The 20,292-nt window shown below is 36.6% G+C and overlaps 1 protein-coding gene across 4 annotated transcripts in view; it reads left to right on the forward strand.

The window, feature by feature from the left end:
- The window catches only part of GULP1 (GULP PTB domain containing engulfment adaptor 1), a 163,139-nt gene that overhangs the window by 79,602 nt on the left and 63,245 nt on the right, over positions 1–20,292 (forward strand). For all 4 annotated transcript variants that reach the window (XM_075027969.1, XM_075027972.1, XM_075027971.1 and 1 more), the window contains one exon: positions 9,976–10,037. In XM_075027969.1, the coding sequence (XP_074884070.1) occupies positions 9,976–10,037 (62 nt within the window). The remainder of the gene's footprint in view (positions 1–9,975; positions 10,038–20,292) is intronic.

Genomic DNA, 20,292 nt, shown 5'->3' on the forward strand with positions numbered 1-20,292 from the left:
CTAGATAGTTTATGTTTGTATTTTAGTTGTAATTATTTTTATTTGTCTGATAGTCATTTTAGTTGAAAGCTTAAATGATATGCTTAAATCTCAAATTGAATGAAATCAAGTTGTTCATCTTTCATCCTAATAATGACAATTAAAATGAAACAATGAAACGTAGAAGAAAATGTGACGTTTAAACAAATTCACCTTGTTTCAGGAAGTACTTGCACAAGTAAACATAAATAAATGGAATCTTTTAGCAGTCTGAGTTACAATATCTATTCTCCTCAGTTAGCCATGAGCTTGTGTGACAGGGAAATAAACTTCATGGGACAATATTAACAAAAAAGGTAATTTCTGGTTTAAAGCTGATATCAGCACCTGCTGAAGTTGCATGTTTTAATATGAAAAACTTACTACCTGTTCAAAGTAAAATAGCCTTTCTCTTGACTTAAGTACAAGTTGGTGGGACTACCAATTACATGTATTATGGAGAAAAATCTCTGTTGCAGAAATATTATATGACTGAACAAACTGTACAAAAGCATACTCTGTTTTCTGTTCATTAAACAACGAGTGCAGTATACTCTGTTGAAGTAGTTTTTATAGTTTGAGTTTTTTAAGAATCTCTTTCCTTCTCCCACAAAAGCAAATTGCATATTTTCTTGCTGCTTTGTTATTGTGACAAAGCTTGTGAAAACATTTATGTATCTATCATAGTATCAGGAGCTTGCTCTTGTATGTGATCCAGGATTGGGTCATGATTTCTGAAGAGTCCTCTTAATTTTTCATTTAATGTCAGGTGTGGTAGCATGCTCACTTTGAAATGTAGTGCGAAAAGTCTGTAGGGCACATTGAAGTCTGTTTCTTGAAATATGTTTGCATCTTGATAATTTCAGTCTCTCTTTTAAGTAGCTTAGGGATATTAATGTAATTTGCCTGTAAGAGATCTTTGTAAATGCTGTTATTTTCATGTAAATTTTTCTCATTATAAGTGTTTTGGTATCTAAACTGAATTAGCTATTTGTCCTTAATTTATATGTGATTGTGTGTACAAGTAATTGTATACGTAAAACAAAAATTGTTAACTATGGGGGGTTTTGTTTTCATTTGGTTATTTTTTTAGTGAATGGAGGTGCCTCTCCCGTATAAGTTTGGCACATTTTACTGATTCTGTGGCCTTCCATTCAAAGCCATTAGTATAAGAACTGGTGCATATAAGTAAACAAAAATTAACTAGTATTTCTGGGCTTTTGCCTCATCAGAAGTGTGAAAGAAAACTACTGTTCATCCTAGACAGAGGCACTTCTAAATATAGAATGACTGTAACCCAAATCTGCTGGGAGTAAAAGAGTGTAACTTGTTGAGTGTCTGAAAATACTGACAAAAATGTAGGTACTTATGTCTAGTTTGGGCTAAATTTAGTACTGAATTATGCATGAAATCCAGTGGACTTCTGTGAGGTTGTGGAGGGTGTAAATCACAGTTGAATTTAGTTTGTTCTTTATTACACCCCAATGGTCCTCCTTCATCCCAGAATAAATGTCAGCCTTAGTTTACATATGGCACAAAGTTCAATGCCACAGCTGCTATTGTATGCAGGAATCTGAGTTTTCTAACGTTTTTTTCTCTGTACGATAGCAGTTCATAAAATTGGTAATTGGTGCCACATTATCAGCTCATGAGATGTGCATGGTATTCATAATGCTAAATAGAATATATTGAAGTAATAGCCTGTCATAAATCATAAGTTTCAGCAATAACTTTTCTGTGCAATGGCTTTTTATGAGTCTCATTTAGGAAGGTGTAAGACAGATGCTTTTAATGGGCAGGGTCTGACATATTAGAAACTGCAATCAAAGGTTATAGGATGCTCTTTTATGTGAATGGACTGGCTATAATATGATCTCTATTTTTATTGTAAACTTATGCTGCATTCCAGATATGACAAGTGTTTTGTTTTATATTTCTTCTTCTGAATGACTAGACAACAGGTGAAGCCCCAAAAAGGGTGAAGGGGATAAGTATACTCCTAAAGCAAATACTTTCATTCTGTCAGAGAGTGTATTTCACATCAGCAATTTAAACAAACGGGCTATTGTGTGCTGGACTCCACATCAACAATAATGATAAAAAACATAAAGAAAGAGTAGGTACTCATAGACTTTAAAGGCATATAAGTAGGCACAATCTTTCTCACTGTGGTCTTCAGATATTCTTGTGATTGTACTTTGTCCTTTCATAAAAGCACTCATCACTTTCCGGAAAAAGAACAAAACTAGGTCTAAATCTCCTCCTCTGCCCCCACCCCAGAAGAGCTGCTGCTTGATGTTTGTAGGATTTTTTTAAATAAGAATTTTTTCAAGAGCAAAGTTTGGGAGTAAAAAAGGGCAGTTGTTTGTATACCAAATATTTCTGTATTCAGTTAGTCTCACTTGACACTAAAATCAGTTATTTTAATACTTTTGTAATACCTCCCCTTAAAGAGGTTTTGTGTTTTCTAAATACTGCTCCTTGGGTTTCAAAATGCAGGGTCATATGGAAAACCAATATTCAGTGACCAAGTCCCTTTTTTGGACTGGTAACTGAATATGATTTTTTTAAGTATTGTTTGACTATTATGTTGTCATAAGGCTATGGAGGTACCCTCTCAAGTATGCCAATAATGACAGTTGAAGGGTTGGTGCCCTCATTTGGCGAGGACCAAATTTTCTTCTGGTGGTGGGACAAGGAAGTGGCCAGTCCTGCAGCGTGTGTGTGATTGCATGCATTGGTATGCAACTGTGTATGTATTCATTTATATTCTGAAAGCAGAAGGAACAGATCTAATTGTTTAGGGAAGAAATCATTACAGTATGTCTTTAGAGGATGCATAGCTACAAATGACGAGTACCCTTTGGAAAATTTCTCTATAGGATTCACGTTGGGTCTGCGCAGATAAAGCCTGATTTTTCTTCCTGTTAACATGAGAATAGGATAATTTCCTGGTGGCTATTTTATCTCCATTATCTTCGGAAAGGTATTGCAGAAATAATCTTATCTATCACCGCCTTTAAGGAATATTCTATGCAAGTTAACGACAGTATTTACCCCAATAACTACTTGTTGCTTCTGCAAAACCTAAGGTGCTCCTTTCAAGAAAGTATGTGCACTGCTTAACCATAAAGCCCTAAATACTGACTTTAGAATGGAAACAGCATTGAAGGAATCTTAAGCTTTTTTTGGTTTCTACCTTATTAGAATGTATGCAGCTTCATTTAGAGAATGTTAAATGATTCACACGCACTTTGGCGAGCATATTTTGAGATCTACGAGTTAATAAATTCTTGAAGCTGTTACTAGTGTACGATGTAGAGTTCTTGTCCAAGTGTACTATTACAAGTAACCTCCCCAAGCTACAACCTAAATGCTTGAGTTACATAGGTATGTTGCTAGTTAACTGGCTGAATGTCTAATTAAAGACAAGTTTTATTATTCTGTGTGAAATAAATTTGGATGTGTACCAACCATACCTTGATAGGAATCACAATGACTGCTTCATTTTATAGGACTTTGTCATATAAAACTGTTGGAAAATGGCAAAGAACATTCAAAATAAGTCACTCAGGAAAATACTATTTTGTGAAATCAAATCCTTTAGGTACATAAAAGGGTGTACGTTAGGTACATAAGTAAGGGGAAGCTACAGAGATGCATATTGTAGTTGTTCTGAATGGTTGCTGCCATTCCTTTCTACTCTTTCTTGTTTATTGGCATTTTAAAAAAAGTTCCAATTAAACTTTTGTATTACATTAATTGTCCTGAATTAGAAAATTAAAATTTTATTTTAACTGTAATGAGATTTACATTTCTGTTCCTTTTCCTTTGTTTTGCCCTGCCAAAGTAAGACATATAATGTCTGTACTTTAACAGTTTGAAATTCTTCAAAAACTTGCCTTTTTTGACAGTTTTTGACAAGCTTAATTGATACTTTTCCAAATTTATTTATAGTTTTACTGGAATAGTTAACTGAACTCTGACTCCAGAAGTGAAAGGTGGAGTTGGAGGTTTGATCTGCACATACTTTTTAGTGAAAACTTGTGAAAGTGCGATCACTTAAGATAAATTATGCTATATCAGTAATCTCTTTTTCAACTTCAACTAGAAGCTTTTGTCAAAGGCACAGTGTAGCGCTTCTTGTGGCAAGAAGATGTAAGTACTGGCTAAATAGCTCAGAGGTTTGGTTTTTTTTCTTCTTGTTTTTCCCTTTGATTTAGGAAGCTGAACTTGTTAAAAGTTCTTAACAACAACAAATTAGAAGTGCAAAAGCAAAGGTTTGCTAGTCACTGGTTAGTTGCACTAATACGTTACTTCGATCCTATTTTCGTTTCTTGTCAAAACCTACATACTAGCATCTATATCTTAAAAATATATGCTATAAAATGCGTAGGTTATGCAGTTACTATTGTAGGAAATGCAAATGCTAGACTTTATTTCATTTTGTAACTATGTGAACCCAGCATTCTATGATATCACTTTGCTATTTTAGTAATCAACTGTTTAAAACCATTCACAAGGTCCTAAATATTATGAGAGAAGAACACAGAAAGGCAAGGTGTTCTGCAAAGCTCTCTCTCTTCTAGGGAGATACAGGTCCGTTTTCTTGGCAAAGACAAAATATGCCTCCAAAGAACATTTTATGTTTGGAAGAAAAAAAAAAGAAAGAAAAAGAAAGAAAAAAAGTAATTATTTTTTAATTATGTATATTGATGCATATTTGCATATATTTGCTTAGGACAGAACCTGACTCATAATTTCAATTGCTTAATCATAGTAACCTGGTAATAAGTTTAAGAAATTACTGTTATTAGGCACACAGATTGTACTCAGTCATTCCTCTAGAAGGTGGTTGGAGCAAAACTGTAGCTGAATTGTAGAAGAATACGGGTAGACTTATGTTTGTTAATAATGTTTAGGTATTGCATTTAGATGAAGAGTCTGGTAACTAGCAGTAAGTCTCATGGCTCAGCGTATCAGTTCATTTGTTGCCTGCAGTAGTCAAGAAGACAGATTCTACCTTGTCGTATGACTAGCATAAGTGAGGTTTGTGAGAACACGCCTGTTTCTGTTGCAGTGCAGGGTAAAGGAAATTATTTAACAGGGTGACAATTCTTATATGTCCCATTGTGAAGGTTTTCTTTATTTATACAAAAAATAGATGATCTAGGAAAAATGGAGGACATAGATAAGTATATACACACACTGAAGCAAATAAGCTATTTTCCCTGAGGCATTAATACCTAGATGTAGCACTGATTTTGTGGGATGCTGTCTTCTTCAGGTGACTGTTATTAGGCTGCTTGTCATAAAAGATCTTTGTTTCCATAGCAAGTTTTGTAAAGCAGGAAGAAAAGACAGTTCCTTCTGTTAGCAAGGAAAACATCCATTGATGTCAAAGAGATTTTGATTCAGTAAAGAATAAAGACTTTAGTTTTTGCCTTCTAAAAATGACTGTATTTTCACTGTGGCACTAAAAAAAAAAGTTAAATCAGAGTCTTTCTCTGTTCATCATATTAAATGGAATGGCCACCAGGTCTCATATGCTTTGATAAACGCTTTGGAAACATAGTTAAGCAGAGCCACTTTTAGCATGCATGAATTAATGAGAGTGGGATTTAGGGAAGTGGTTAACTAAACTTGCACAATGTTGAGCATTGTTTTGCCATTTAGAAAGTAGTTCATCAATGCCTCTCTACTAAATCCATTCTGTAATATCTGCGGGCAGTAATGTGTGGAGAAAATAATTTCAAAGGGAGAACAATTTCTTGGCACTGTTACTGCTTTCCTTTTTGGTAAAGGAATATAAATGGTCAGCTGTGCTGTTATCTAACCTAGTGTCATCCTCCACTAAGTGCAGCACAGTTGTTCTGGATACTTTATGAAGTCCCTGAGTCTATTGACTTCAGCGTGTGATTTGTCAGCATATTCCTCTTCCCCAGCTCTCCCCAACACCGCTGAGGCCTCTGAAATGGCTCACACCGGTGCTCCTAGATTGTGTGATGACCAAGCATTTGATGTGAAATGCAGACTGTAAAAGAATCTTTCCTTTATAATGGAAAGGAGCTGGCGTGATTCAAGGGGGACTAGAAAAGAATGAAGTCGCAATTCCAAGCAGTTAATCCTCTGACCATGAAAGTGCCCAACCCCCTGCCTCCACCTTTGCAATTCAGTCTGTCAAACCCTGGGGTCTTCCAAATGTTAATTTTATGCAGTTTTCCCAGTGCCCTTAGCAGACTAGTGCATGCTGGCGGGGAGCAAAACCTAAGAACCTCTCACCCAAGTCCAATTCTCTTAAAAACTGGATGGGATGCTGTGCTGGTGCTACAGGGGCTCTCTAAAAGCCTGTGCCGCACAGTTAGCATGCCATCCACGTGAGGAGGAGTTCTGTAAGGCTACAGGATTACTGACTCGGTTTAAGCAGGGCTGTGGCTTACCCTGTGCCCTTGAATTCTGAATGGTGATCCTTTTCCCCACCTTTTCTCCCACGCAGTGCCAGTATGTTTGGCAAAAGCACAACATACTCAGGGTTTTACCTCCTAGAATCTCACATACTTTATTTAAGCTAAACTCTACTTGGGTGTTAATGGACTTTGGATGGCTCAGACTCATAATTCGCAAAAAATGATTGGGCACTTCCTTAAGCTTTAATGTAAACATTAAGGCAACCTAGATTAAGAGCTTCAGACAACATCTAAAATAACCGCAGTTTTCATGCGGTATGATAGCACAAGTCTCTTCACTTTCTACTACTGTTAGATGCATGCAGTTGTCAGTTTTGGTTTTATCTAGGCTTTTGGTACTTTATGACTTACTGTTTTAATTATCTATAAAGTGTCTAGCGCTCTTGCTGCTATGTAACTAATAAAATAATAATATGAACTGTGATTTTCACTGTAGGATTTCCTATTTTCTTTGTTGCTTTAGAATGAATAATTAAGTACAAAGCTGTGAAAACCCGTTTAAAATTAATTTAAAAAGTGAGGGATCACGCAAACCACAAGCCACATCTCCATCAAGTATTTAAAAGAATACCTGTTTTATAGGTTTTCTTTTTTCATATTTTTCTGGTTTATTGGATACAAAATGTCTGATACTTGGTATTTCTCAACTGCTGTGAAATCAAACTAACTGTAAGCAGTATTTCAAGCAGCTGCTGAGAGTGGCGTAAGTCCAAAATCGGAGCTTACAATTCAGAAGGGAATGCTGGTAACAAACTTCCCTGTAATAGCTTGCACGATTTTTTGCATACCTTTGCTATCGATGTGAATTTTACCTTGTATTGCCTTTGTTTAGTGTTAACAGTTCTTTCAAAAGTGCCAGCGCTCTGTAATTATTACCTGCCTGTGGGAAATGGGCTTCCAATGTCAATGGAAAACTTTAATACCTATGTCATAGTGTCTGCAGATCTACATCTGGATGTTGGAAATGCTGTTTGCTGACTTGTTTTAATGGCACAAGACTCATAGGATCCAGGCATCTTTTTGATCTTAACCCTGCTAAGTTACTGATTTCCTTTTGAGCTGAGAGTGCCTGTTCATATTTCCTAATCTTCCCCCTAACTAGGGGTACCAACAGTTACAGAAACACTTTCCTAGCAGCGTTATTCCTTGCTGGAATCCCTATAGCATTACAGTTGGAGGCTGGTAGGCAAGTGGATGATTTCACAAAAACATTTAAAGTAAAGCTTTGTACCTAATAATAATATTGGAAAGATTACCACCTGCTTAATTAAGACCAGCATTTCAAACCTGGCTCCCAAATTAATTCGCTTTTTTTCAGATTTGAACTTGCCTTGCTTGAGGATGGGAAGAACGGAGGAGGAAACATTTGCAAGGAATAGTTAGTTTTACTGGTACCTGTGTAGTCAATTGTCTGCCTGTAAAATTGCTGTAGAAGCTACAGCCCTATTGCTTGTTTGTGGTAGTACTGGACACTGAAATGAGCAGAAAACTGTTTGATTTGGGTTTATTTGTTGTTATTTTTTAAGAGAGTCAATGTTTTCTTTTGGAGCATTTTTATTAGATTTTCCGTTATGTCTTTATAAATATGCCAGTATCGTGCTGAACCTAGTAAACAGTTGATGTGTAAAAAATGGTGAAATAAAACACTGACATTAACAATGTGAATGTGTATTTTGGAGTTAAATTTGCACTGTGCAAGTCTTTGCTGCAGTAAGCATGATGGGACAGAGAGCAGTCCTGCCTTATGTGCCAGCTTCCTCTGTGTCTGGGACTTGCAGTCAAGCCCCACCACCAGTCTGCTTGCCTGGCCTTCAGCAGTGCACTGACTTGAAATAGAATGCTTATGGTTATCTTTTGGGTTGTCAGGCTTTATTCTAACATTCCTAATTGACACTGATTGTTATTTTTTACTTGTGGGTAGCATCAGCTTTTGATACTGTACTCAAAATAGAGATCAGGTTTCAGGTCTTAAAACATTCTGGGAAAACAAGTGTGGTTCTCTGTTCCGGTATTCCAATCACAAGCCACAGTTGAAAGGAAGAGCCACTTCAGTGCATAATCGTACTCTTGGGAGCTGCTGAATGGACAAATCATGCTTCCTTAATTAAAAAGTGATAATATCACTTTTCTCTAATGGAGCTGAACACTACTGTCATCTTGAATGAAATTTGCTTAAAGAAAAAAATTCTCTCCATCTTTGCAGTTTTCATCCTGTTACTGTGGTGACTATGGTGAATATCCTGTTTAACTGTTTCCTTGCTTCTGTGTATTCAGAAATATTTAGTTATTGGTTTAGTGTCAACAAATGTCACAGCTTTTGCTCATGCACAGTTTGAAGTGAACAGGGTTTTATTGTTGTTCTGTGTAACTAACAAAAAACTTAGTAACTGCTATAACTGCAACTCCCATTAAAGGTGAAGGGAATTGTCTGTGAATATCCAAGCGTAAAATTTTGCGTTGAGCTATTATTCTGTTACTTAATTAAATAAAGTTCCAGATTTGTGACTTTAATTCATGCTAATTAAAAGAGGAGTAGTCTTATGTTAGAAACTACTACTAAATATTGAATGTGTGGAGTGTAAAATACTACTTGGTGTAACTGAATCCCTCATGCGGTTGGTAATACAATTTAGTGTTTTGGAATATCATACTTTTTTTTTTTCTTAAATGCTTTCCAACCAGAAAACTTTTAAAAACTGGTTTCTAAACTTCTAATAAAAAGATTTTTTTTCTAATGTTTGGAATTCCACCTTAAATTATGTAGAACACTAAATGGCCACTAAAAAGTAGGAGGGAAGATGTATTTCACAAATAATGAACTCATCATGTCACCATATGAAACATACGGTGGGAAAAGACAGACAATAGCGCAGTCTTGTAATGTGAAAATCATTAAAAGGAAAATACGCAAAATCATTTAGGATATGTAAGGAAAGATTAAAGAAGATCTGAACTTCTGAATCAGTTACCACAATCCAACTTGCTTCTATTTTCTTGTAGAAGGATTAGGGCTTTTTTCTATCAGTTATCACTCTGATAATTTTTCCAAAATAATTTCCTTTGTCCCTTTAATCTCTTGATAATTCATCAAAAAAAGCACATAATTAATCAAAAAACCATCATTAGAAGCACAACATGAGGTCAGTGCTTTGAATAACAACAGCAGGATACAGAAAATATCCATCTGAGGCAGAAACAGCAAGCAACCTTAGACCAATAAATATATTTGGGGGGAGGAGTTTGAATTCTTATGGTAAATCAAGTTGGTTAAAAAGGGAAGTGTGCCCAAGAGAAGTAACCAGTTCTTTCCTGTAAATGTTTGGGCAGTTGTGGGATATACTGCATTTACCTCCAGCCCCAAGAGCTATTTCAGACAGATACTTACCTGCGTAAAAGGAGAGTTGTTGATGTTTTCCAGATAGATACTGTAATAGTTAAATTAACAATTGAATAACCTATTCAGTGCTGCTTTTGTTTTGCTTTTCTGTAGACAAAACATGGATGCACACTCCTGAAGCCTTATCAAAGCATTATATTCCCTATAATGCAAAGGTAAGAAAATATGAAGTTATTTTGTCCTCTAACCTTTAGAACATGCCATGTTCTATATTGCTTTTTATTTGAAAACTACAGAGACATGCATTAGCCAAATTAAGTAGCGAAGAAAAACTTAGTAAATGTCTGTTTTGCAGATGAAAAATTTCTGTTTCTTAAATAGTGGCAAATTGATTCTTGTTCTGAATTATTTGATGGTTTTCTAGAAAGCAAACCAGTGTTCCTCCTCTGCTTGATGCTCTGTTTCCTTTTAATGGATGCTAAATGGACGGAAATTTTGAGTGCAAAGGAACGTAACATCAGGCTGCAAGCTTATAGTGCTATAAAAATTAAAATTAATAGCACAAACTTCTTTTGAACAACAGCAAAGGCAATGAATAACAATCCAATTTGCTGGATTTATTGAAACGTCAAATACTCTGGAAATATGGTAGAAGAATAATGGAATTTTTGCACAGTAAAAACAGAAGTCTTACTCATGCTTTCTTATCCCAGTTAGATATGTAGAACATAGTTCTACAATAGTATTTCAGTTAGTCTAATGACATCTGTTTACAGGAAATGCATCATCTTAAAAATAACAGCTTAGAAAATGGTTTGCTAAAAGGAGGAGGGAATACACAATAATCAGCATAATTCAAGAGTAAACTAAGTAATTGGCTATTGCTTGCCTAAACCGGGAGGATAATTCAGTAAGATTCCATAGTTGTCTGTTCTGGATAAAGTTCTCCTATGATTGGTATTTTTTAATGCGAAAATAAAAATTATTTCACAGGCCAGGACTCAGTTTCTTATGCTGGTATTCTCTGCTATTGTTTTTACAATTTTCTTTTGCTTAGTATTGCCACAAAGTGAGTAAGTGTTTGTAGTGGAAATTTCAGTCTCATTCTGTTAGTTGCCAGGTGAACATGTTTTTATTCTGTGTGCTTTCAGACTGAATTTTTGACCAAAGGATGTATTACCACTAGACTTGCCAGACACCTTGGCTTTTATATTGCAGTTTTTGAGAGGGAGGGATAATTGTTGGGGTGACTGTGCCATCTGTTTTAAAAGTAAGCTGAAGCTATGAATTCTGTTAATGCGCTGAACAATGTCCATTTGTTTGTGGTCTTTACTTGAAGAGAAAAAAGAAACCTCCCCATCTTTCATGTCTCATTGTCTTTTTTAAGAGTATTTCTCATGAATAAGTGTCAGTTCAGATACACAGAAAAAATTTTTAGAGTAAAGACGATGGTGATAAGATGGTAATAACTGTAGAAACAACATCAACAGCTTCTGGGGGAGAAGAAAGGAATAGGGGATTCCTATGCAAAGGAAGTCTGTTCTCAGTCTTATTAAAAAGACTCTTGGTCCAAAAATGTCTTTCTTCTTATTTAGGCTAATATATGCCCAAGTGTCCTGTCTAGGTCTGCTCCAGTTTAATGTGGGTTCTGACCTCACAGGGCCTCCTTGACCTTGGTGTTGCTGCCTCTAAGGTCTGTTAGAATAGTTGCAGGAAGCTGCAGTGTATCAGAATGCTTCCAGGAAGCTGCAATGTACTACAGTATATATGTTTAAGAAAAAAAAGTTACCCATTTTTTTATTTGGATCGCAGTAGAAAAATATTATTTAGAACTGTCAGTTATTTGATTCATTATTCCAAAGCAAGTAAAAAATTGTTCTGGTCTGTAAATGGAGTCTAAAGGGTCTGGGATTTCCACATTGCTTTTTTTATTGAGACCTGGCATAAATTTGGATAGGTTTTATGAGGTTAGCTGGCATATGCAGACATAACAACATTATTAAATCTAGATGATGTTTCACCTCAACTCTCAAGTACCATTTTCATTAAGTTTTGCAATATTTTTCTTTTTAAGAGGAAAGCATGTATCTATTAGTAACCCATTTAGGTTTTGTAATGTTTTGATTTTTAGCTAAAATATCCCATTGATTTCATATCTTGAAACTACGTTGTGAAATAATGATTAAAAACTCAGAAAGCATTCATAAAGCAAGTATTGAAAAAGACTCGTTGATTTTTTTTTTCCAAATGTTCATATTGTTTCACTTCCAATTCTGTAAGATTCTATTCATATAACTTTTATATTTGTTGGGAGAAAGAGGCAACACTTTATCTGATTTATTTCACAAGGTAATTATGTGAGTGAAGAATGACATATTCAGAAAATCGAATCAATTTGATGGAAAGCAATACCAGAGATGTTCTTTTTCCATGGGCAAGTGAGCTGTGTTCTGCTACATAGTTTTTTGAATGCAAATTACTGTGTATGAAACATAGTGTTTTCTGTTCTTTGTAAGACAGAAAAATCGTTTCTCTGACACTAATCTTCTGAGATGATCAGAAAAAGGAGAGCTTACTAAGAACAACTGGAAAAGATGGGATTTTGTTTGTTTACTTGATTCCTAGGACATCTTTAAGAATTAAGGAAAGCTGGTTGATAAAATGCAGTTCATGAATTGACTGTTAGCTTACTAACAAAAAAAAAATAATCCTAGCAAAGTTAACTGGAAATTTGAAGAACCCTGCAATATGGACAACTGGCCTTTTTTCTACAAACTGGAGAGGACTTTTGAATAGAGAATTAGTAATGTCTTGTATCTCTTAGGACACCCTCAGGATAATTTATGGCAATAATCCTCTTTGCAAAAAAATATGAGCAGAGTTGTCACTTCTGGAAGTAAAATCCAGGAGCCACTAGTCTCATAAGGATGCTCTTAAATGTAAAAGCATCTTGATTTTTCTCTCTTTCCAGCATACCCAGTCCTCATGGTACTTGCTATTTTGAAATTTGCTGGGGTTTAGTGTGGTTTGGTGTATGGTGTAAGTTGATTGAGGTCTGGGGTTTGGGTTTTTTGTGGGATTTGTTGTTGTTTTGGTTTTTTTTGTTGTTGTTATTGTTGTTACTACTGTTGTTTTGGGGTTGTTTTTTGGTTTTTTAAATCTTACTGATGTCCCCAGTCTTGGTCTTGCAGAAGGCACTGATAATAAGACTCCACACATTTCAGTATGCTCTGTAGGTGAAATCTGGGCCTACTGAAGTCAGAATTTTGCCATCAGTTTGTGATCCTATATTTTTCTTGAATATATCCCTCCAAATGAAAGCATATTGGCAACATGGACAGTGGGATTGAGTGCACCCTCAGGAATTTTGCCAATGATACCAAGCTGAGTGGTGCAGTTGACACGCTGAAGGGAAGGGATGCCGTCCAGAGGGGCCTGGACAGGCTTGAGAGGTGGGCCCACACCCATGAAGCCTCATGAAGTTCAACAAGGCCAAGTGCAAGGTCCTGCACGTGAGTCAGGGCAATCCGAAGAACAAATACAGGCTGGGCGATGAGTGGATTGAGAGCAGCCCTGAGGAGAGGACTTGGGGATTGTTGGTTGATGAGAAGCTTAACATGACCCAGCAATGTGCCGACCATATCGTGGGCTGCATCAAAAGAAGTGTGACCAGCAAGTTGAGGGAGGTGATTCTCCCCCTCTACTCTGCTCTTGTGAGAGCCTACCTGGAGTACTGCATCCAGCTCTGGCGTCCCCAGTACGAGACAGACACGGACTGTTGGAGCGAGTCCAGAGGAGGGCCATGAAGATGACCAGAGGGCTGGAGCACCTCTCCTATGAAGACAGGCTGAGAGAGTTGGGGTTGTTTAGCCTGGAGAAGAGAAGGCTCCAGGGAGACCTTATAGCAGCCTGCCAGTACTTAAAGGGGGCCTGCAGGAGAGATGGGGAAGGACTCTTTATCAGGGAGGGTAGCGATAGGACAAGGGGTAATGGTTTTAAACTGAAAGAAGGTAGATTTAGGTTAGATATTAGGAAAAAATTCTTCACTGTGAAGGTGGTGAGGCACTGGAACAGGTTGCCCAGAGAGGCTGTGGATGCCCCCTTCCTGCAGCGTTCAAGGCCAGGTTGGACGGGGCTTTGAGCAACCTGCTCTAGTGGAAGGTGTCCCTGCCCATGGCAGGGGGGGTGGAACTAGATGATCTTTATAATCCCTTCCAACCCAAACCATTCTATGATTCTATGATATTGGTTATGTAATTTTTTTTTTAAAAAAGATAATTTTAAATCTTGGTAGTATCTTATCAAATATGGAGATACAGGACTCATTTAGATGTAGTAGCATGGCAGTTTTCTTGTTACCAGGATATTAAATGCTAAGGTAAACTGAAATTTCTCTTCTGTGTCATCTTCTTTCTATAAAGTTCCATAACGAAGAACAGATGTTTCTGTTATTTTCCATACTGTAGGGAAAAAAAGTTCTCTTTTGCCCTTAAGTTAATTCTCTTGATTTTAGGCCAGTTTCCTTTCTCCAAAAGAAAAGTGATCAAAGTCTGACTGTATAATGGAATTTGACTGCAACCTTAACAATGGACTGATTATTGTCATCACGTAACTGATACCCTGAGGGGTGTCTTTCTGCTAATAAAAAGTTGCCACTGCCCAAACCAGCAATGTTTACTATGTCTAATATGTTGTAGTAAATTATATATATATATATATATATTCCCTTTTATAGTCACATGGCCATTTTTTGGCTTATATCTAATTTTCACATGCACGTCTTTCAATTTGCAGATTAGAGGTTCTGCTTTGCAAGCCTGGTGTTCATGTTGGCTACTAATACACTATGGAGTCAGTAGCTTTGACCTTAGACGAGGCTGAAGAGCTGCTGTTTTACATAATAACATGATGGCATGTTAAATCCTTGGGAGTTTATTTTGCTAAGAGATGTGATGGCTTCCTAGTGCTGAGACAGCTACTGTCCTAATGTTTACTTTAGACTTATTTTAAAACTTTCTATATTGTCATATACATATCTGTGATTCTTAATGAAGTTTAATTTTGAAACTTTGAAGATAAATGAGCAAAGCTTTCCCAAAAAAGACTGTTAAACATCTCTTACTTTGTATTATTGTGGGGGTTTGATGACAATTAATTGTGAATTGTTGTGCAGTTTCATGGATGATCTTTCCTCTCAATTATTCAATATATATCTTGGACCTGTATTGCAACTGTAGGCAAGGGGGGTGGGGGGGAAGGCATTAGTAATAAATACCCTGCAAAAACACCTTGCTTGGCAGTACCTAGTAGTATTAATCTTCACTGTAGTACAATAAGCAGAGTTTAGTTAGGTTTTCAACTTTATGTAATTTCTTATTCCCTCATCAAAGTTTTTTATCATTGAGGAATGGCAGATCATGCTTTTCTGGAGCAGGCATTTTGGAAAAGAATTTTAGGTCAAAAATACTGTGATGCTTCTAATTGATATAACTACCATAGCAGGGCTTTAGGTGCAATTATGTCTTTTGAATATCTGCATATCGCTATCATTAGTGTATTGCTATCATTATCAAAGCCACGTTTCCATGTCATAAACTGCTCTTCTGCTACAAATTCTTGTTGCTATAGCTATACTAGCAATTTCTCTTTTTCTATCCAGTCAGCATACTACAGAATGATCATGGTTTTGTATCAGTAAAAATAATTAATGAAAGAATATCAAAGGGAAAATTATGTATAGATTTGCCAAGTAAACAGAGATACAAGGCACAGTATTGAAAAGTGTACTTAAAAATATGTGGTGAAGTTAGATATAGCAAGATATACCAAACGGAGCATGAAAATGTTGAAAATTAGAAACTAATGAAATAGAAGAGGGCATTACAAGAAATAATTCATTTTCCTACAATTAATTTATTATAATTAGAATTAACAACTTAATTCCAATTAACTTTTATTAGAGTATCAAAATGTCTTGGATGTAATCATAATTAATTTAGTGTTTAAACACAAGAAAAATGAGTATTGTAAAAAGATCCAAATGAAATATGAAAGCATAAAAATATAATTTTACAAGGAAATGCATATCTGAACTTCTTAGTTATTTCTGATACATTACAGTCATTAAACTTCGGGCTCATTATACCAAAGATGAATAAACATGTAAATAAGACCTAAAATATTTAGAGTTTGCAAGGGGTACCATCAACAGACTTCCCTGCTTCAGGGAAATGGACCTACCTATTCCATCTTGCTTACAGGATTACATACTTAAAATGGGAGAAGGGTAGGAGAGGATAGCATTATATCCACAAATACCCTACAAAATAAATGACTGATGCAGAAGGATTGTATCTAGTCTTTGAACAGCAGCAAACATCATCTCATGTAAGTAGCTGAAGGAGGGGAGCTGCATTTTAACTGTTCAGCATGAAGTAGTTTCAGTTGTTGTCATTTGTCTCAATGAAAACTGGTGAGTATTTCAGCTTCCTTAAAATCTGAACATTTGTTACTTCTTCAGAAAGCTCTGTGGGGTACTGAGTGCTTTTGAAAAGCTGTCAGTCTGTCTCACCTGAGGTTGCAGAGCCAGTTTGTAAAGGGGCAAGAATAACTCGGCACCTCCTGAGTCTTGGTCCAGTCTTTTGAGCACAATCCCACCCCTCACTTTCCGTCAATAGTGTATCACTGGACAGTAATGGAAGTTGAATAGTATTTGCAGACAATTTTATATCTCATCTGCATATGAATGCACACAAGTTCAAAGACTGTATGAATGCATGTTGCACATGCTTGAGTAGCCCACAATGGCCCCTACATGTCAGCACATTAAGATCATTTTGCAAGAATTAGTAGGCATGTGGCATATGGTATCTGTGTGCATCTGCACCTAGAGTTTTGTCTTTCATGTCCATTTACTATTGGTTATCTGAAAGCTTTCAGAAATGTGACTTGTTTATAATTGAAGTACTTGTATCTTTTATGACTGAACACTGGCTGAGAAGTTTAGAAGAATTTGCGGAATAGCAACAGCACGGTTTTAATGTGTGTGTGGTCTCTTTCCAGGTGTCTATAGCCCTCTGTCAATTATGTGTAAAATACCCAGCTGCATAACTTCAGGCTCTACAGATCACTCTTATTCTGCAGAAGGTGACCTGGTTCAAGAAAGTAATTGGGTTTTCTTTCTTGAGGTCCATTTGTGTGTAGCTTGCACAGAGAGTTTTAGGTCTGACTGAAGCGCTCAGTGTCACATAAATGCAAAGAAGTGTATCATTTTGAGGCATATACATGAGACAATGCTTAGATCCAAATAATTAAAATTTGGCAAGGTGGTAAACACTTGCAGAGTGGAGGGGTAGGGATGAGAAGTGATTTATATGCGGATGCTACAGGTACACATACTGCTAATTCTGCAGTGTAGTAGATGAGTACATATATGTACTGAAAGCAGAGACAGGATTCATAAAGGTACTTCACGTAATGCCTAACTTTTAATTTAAAAATATTACAGCTAATTTTAGGCAAATATAAACTGCAGTGAGTGTAAGGGCTGACACCCTTTTTGGTTTTGCCCACCCAGCACAATTGCAGTGTACTATTGCAAGGTCCTCCCCAGGTGTGTGGGAAGACTGTGCAATAGCGTGGTTGCTACCACAGAAAACAGCTTAGTTGCTGCACCCACTCTACAGCTGTACCTGGCATGGCATCATCATTTGACCACTCAGCACTAATAAAAACCAAAAAGGGTTTCAAAAATTTATGTTTCAAACTGAAATAATCTAAGGCAATTTAATATAATGTATAATGTTTCATCTCTTTTTCAGGAAAATCAATCAATAGAGCACATGAGTTTTAGTGAAATATTTTTGGTAGAGTCTAGTAAAAAAAACCAAACAAAATAACAAAAACCAGTGAATTTAATTGTGGGAGTGAGATAAAAAATATTGGTCATGTTTCTCAATACATTATAAACTGCAGCTGAAAGCCCAAACAGTAGCTTTTGATCTATTCTCCAGAGCTCTCATCTTCTCTCAGGTTCTGCTTCTGATCCCTTGGTGTCTTCATAAGCTCCATTTTGCTTGAAATGTGTAAGTACTGGATGACATACTTCAGTTACAAGTGTGAAACAAATTTGCAATGCAAATAAGAGATGGAAGCTATGATTTCATGGCAAGAAGAAAAAATAGATCACACCAATTAATGGCAGTGTGTGCAGCATAGGGTCTGAGAAGTATTTTAAGTCCCTTTCTTAGTAATGTCTTAAGGAATATATTAAAACTGTGTGATGAAGCAGGATTGGGACAGAACCACTAGTCTGCATTGAAGCTGGTCTGTAACCTACCACAGCCCTGGAGTGCTCCCTGTTGTGAGCAAATTTTAAATTTCCTTTGTGTCCAAGCAGTTTGTTTCTCTTGCATAGATTGCCTTCACTTCTACTTTTTTTAGCAACCTGGCTGCTTAATTACAGTCTTTTTCCTCATCTCTGACTTCGAGTAGTCTTAAGTTTCAGTTCTCTTATCAGGGAAAAATTATTTTTAAACAGCTAACATCTTTAGACACATTTTTTGGTAGAAAGTTCTAGAATCAGTTATTTGGCACTGTATATATAATATCTAACAACTGTCATCTGGATTGAAAATACAAAACTGCAAGATATTTAGCTCATTGTCGGACTTTGAAACACCCTCAATTTTAGAAAGATGGAATGCCTTATGATTCCTTGAATATTCGAGTTGTCCTTTGGCTACATTGCGCTTGTATTAGGATTTGCTTTGGGAATTGAATGTAAGAATCTAGAACAATTCAGGTTGAAAGGGATGTCTGGAGATGATCCAGTTGATTTCCATCTGAAAATGGGGCTGACTTCAAAATCTGGTGAGACACAACAGAGCCTCATACAATCAAGCTTTAAGTACCAGCAAGGGTAGATATTCGCAGCCTCTGGGCAGCCCCTTCCCGTACTTAATCCCTGTCGTTGTGATTTTTTTTTTTCCTCGTTTCTAGTTGTAATTTCTTTTGCTGCAACTTGTGACTCTTAGCCTTACATGCGTGTGCACACACATACACCAGCGTCATCATCTTCCGGCTGGACAAATGCAGCTCCCTTAGCCATATACTGTGGTCCATTTTCTAACCATCTCGTTCCATTTCGCATCCCTCACCAGTTCTAACTCCAGCTAAGATTTGGCTTTCTTAAGTTCCTCCCTGCATGCCTGGCAAATGTTTCTGTATACCTCCTAAGTAGCCTGTCCCCATGTCCACTGTCCATAGGCTCCCTTTTGTATCTGAGTAGTACCAGGCATTGTGCAGTCAATCAGCTGTTAAGGCATGCAGGAATCCTTTCGGGAGTTATGCAGTCTAGCCAACTGCTGCATGGCCCACGGCTTTAAGAGGAAGGTTGATGTTGTCTTACTAAGAGGCTTCTACTACCATAGCAGTTGGTCTAGCTGTCTTTGACATTCAAGTTAGGTTTAGTTTAAGCTTCAAAGTGTGAATGCCATTTAAGGGAAACAATAAAACTACAAGGGCCTAATTTATTCTGCAGGGCCTGAAGAGTTAGCCTTGTTGGTGTGCCCATACAGGAAAATGCTGTATGTTTCTGCTTACTACAGAGCTGGTCTCTTGGTTGTAGAGGGCAGTGACTAGTGTTTGGAACTGGGATTCTAAAGTTTCTGGAACACAGGTTGTTGCTAGATTTTTCAGTTTCTTTAGATATGGGCAGGAATCAGGCCTAGGTGACATTTTAAGCCTTATGTTTTGTTTTACTTAAAGTATGGGATATTATTGCTCTATTTCATCTTTGAATCAGAGGTGCAAAAGGGCTGGAATGTGAAACTTCTGGAATTCATATGACTTCTGGATTATGAGGCATAGTTTATGTATGTGTACTGTAAGATTTGATTTCCTAAGTATGTGCATTGTTTTGGTTAAATTTGAAAATCTGCAGCAGGGGATTCTGTAGTATTGATTTATTTGGCATGGTCTGTAGTTAGGAAGACTTATGTTGGTGGCATGATTAACAGAGCACACTGGTTTAACAACATGGTACCTGAGATGCATCTGTGCCAGGTACGTTCTTTAGATTATTTTGGTGGTATAAATTATGATTCTTTCCAGTAGTCTTGGTGTAGAAGAGCTATTTCTTGGAATGTGGGACAGCCATATGTTGACTTGTTAATCAAACAAGTTCTGAAAGTACAAGAGTATATTTGTGTATATATATATATATATGACATACAGAAAAGGCAAGTAGAAGTTTTTCTGTAGTGGTAATAGCAACTCTCTTTCAGCAGCAGTTCTTCATAATTTGGCATTTAGTATTGAACACAGCATCTAAAGGATATTTCTAAAGATACTGTGTTAACTAGAAGTTTTAAAATAAGTTTTAAACAGATGCGTTACTACCCTTCTCCCGGATCTGTCTCAAAAGAGCTGAGCAATGAGACTGTTGAGACAAAAGACTCAAAATTATTA

This window comes from Buteo buteo, chromosome 5, assembly GCF_964188355.1.
Source record: "Buteo buteo chromosome 5, bButBut1.hap1.1, whole genome shotgun sequence".
Taxonomy (NCBI): domain Eukaryota; kingdom Metazoa; phylum Chordata; class Aves; order Accipitriformes; family Accipitridae; genus Buteo; species Buteo buteo.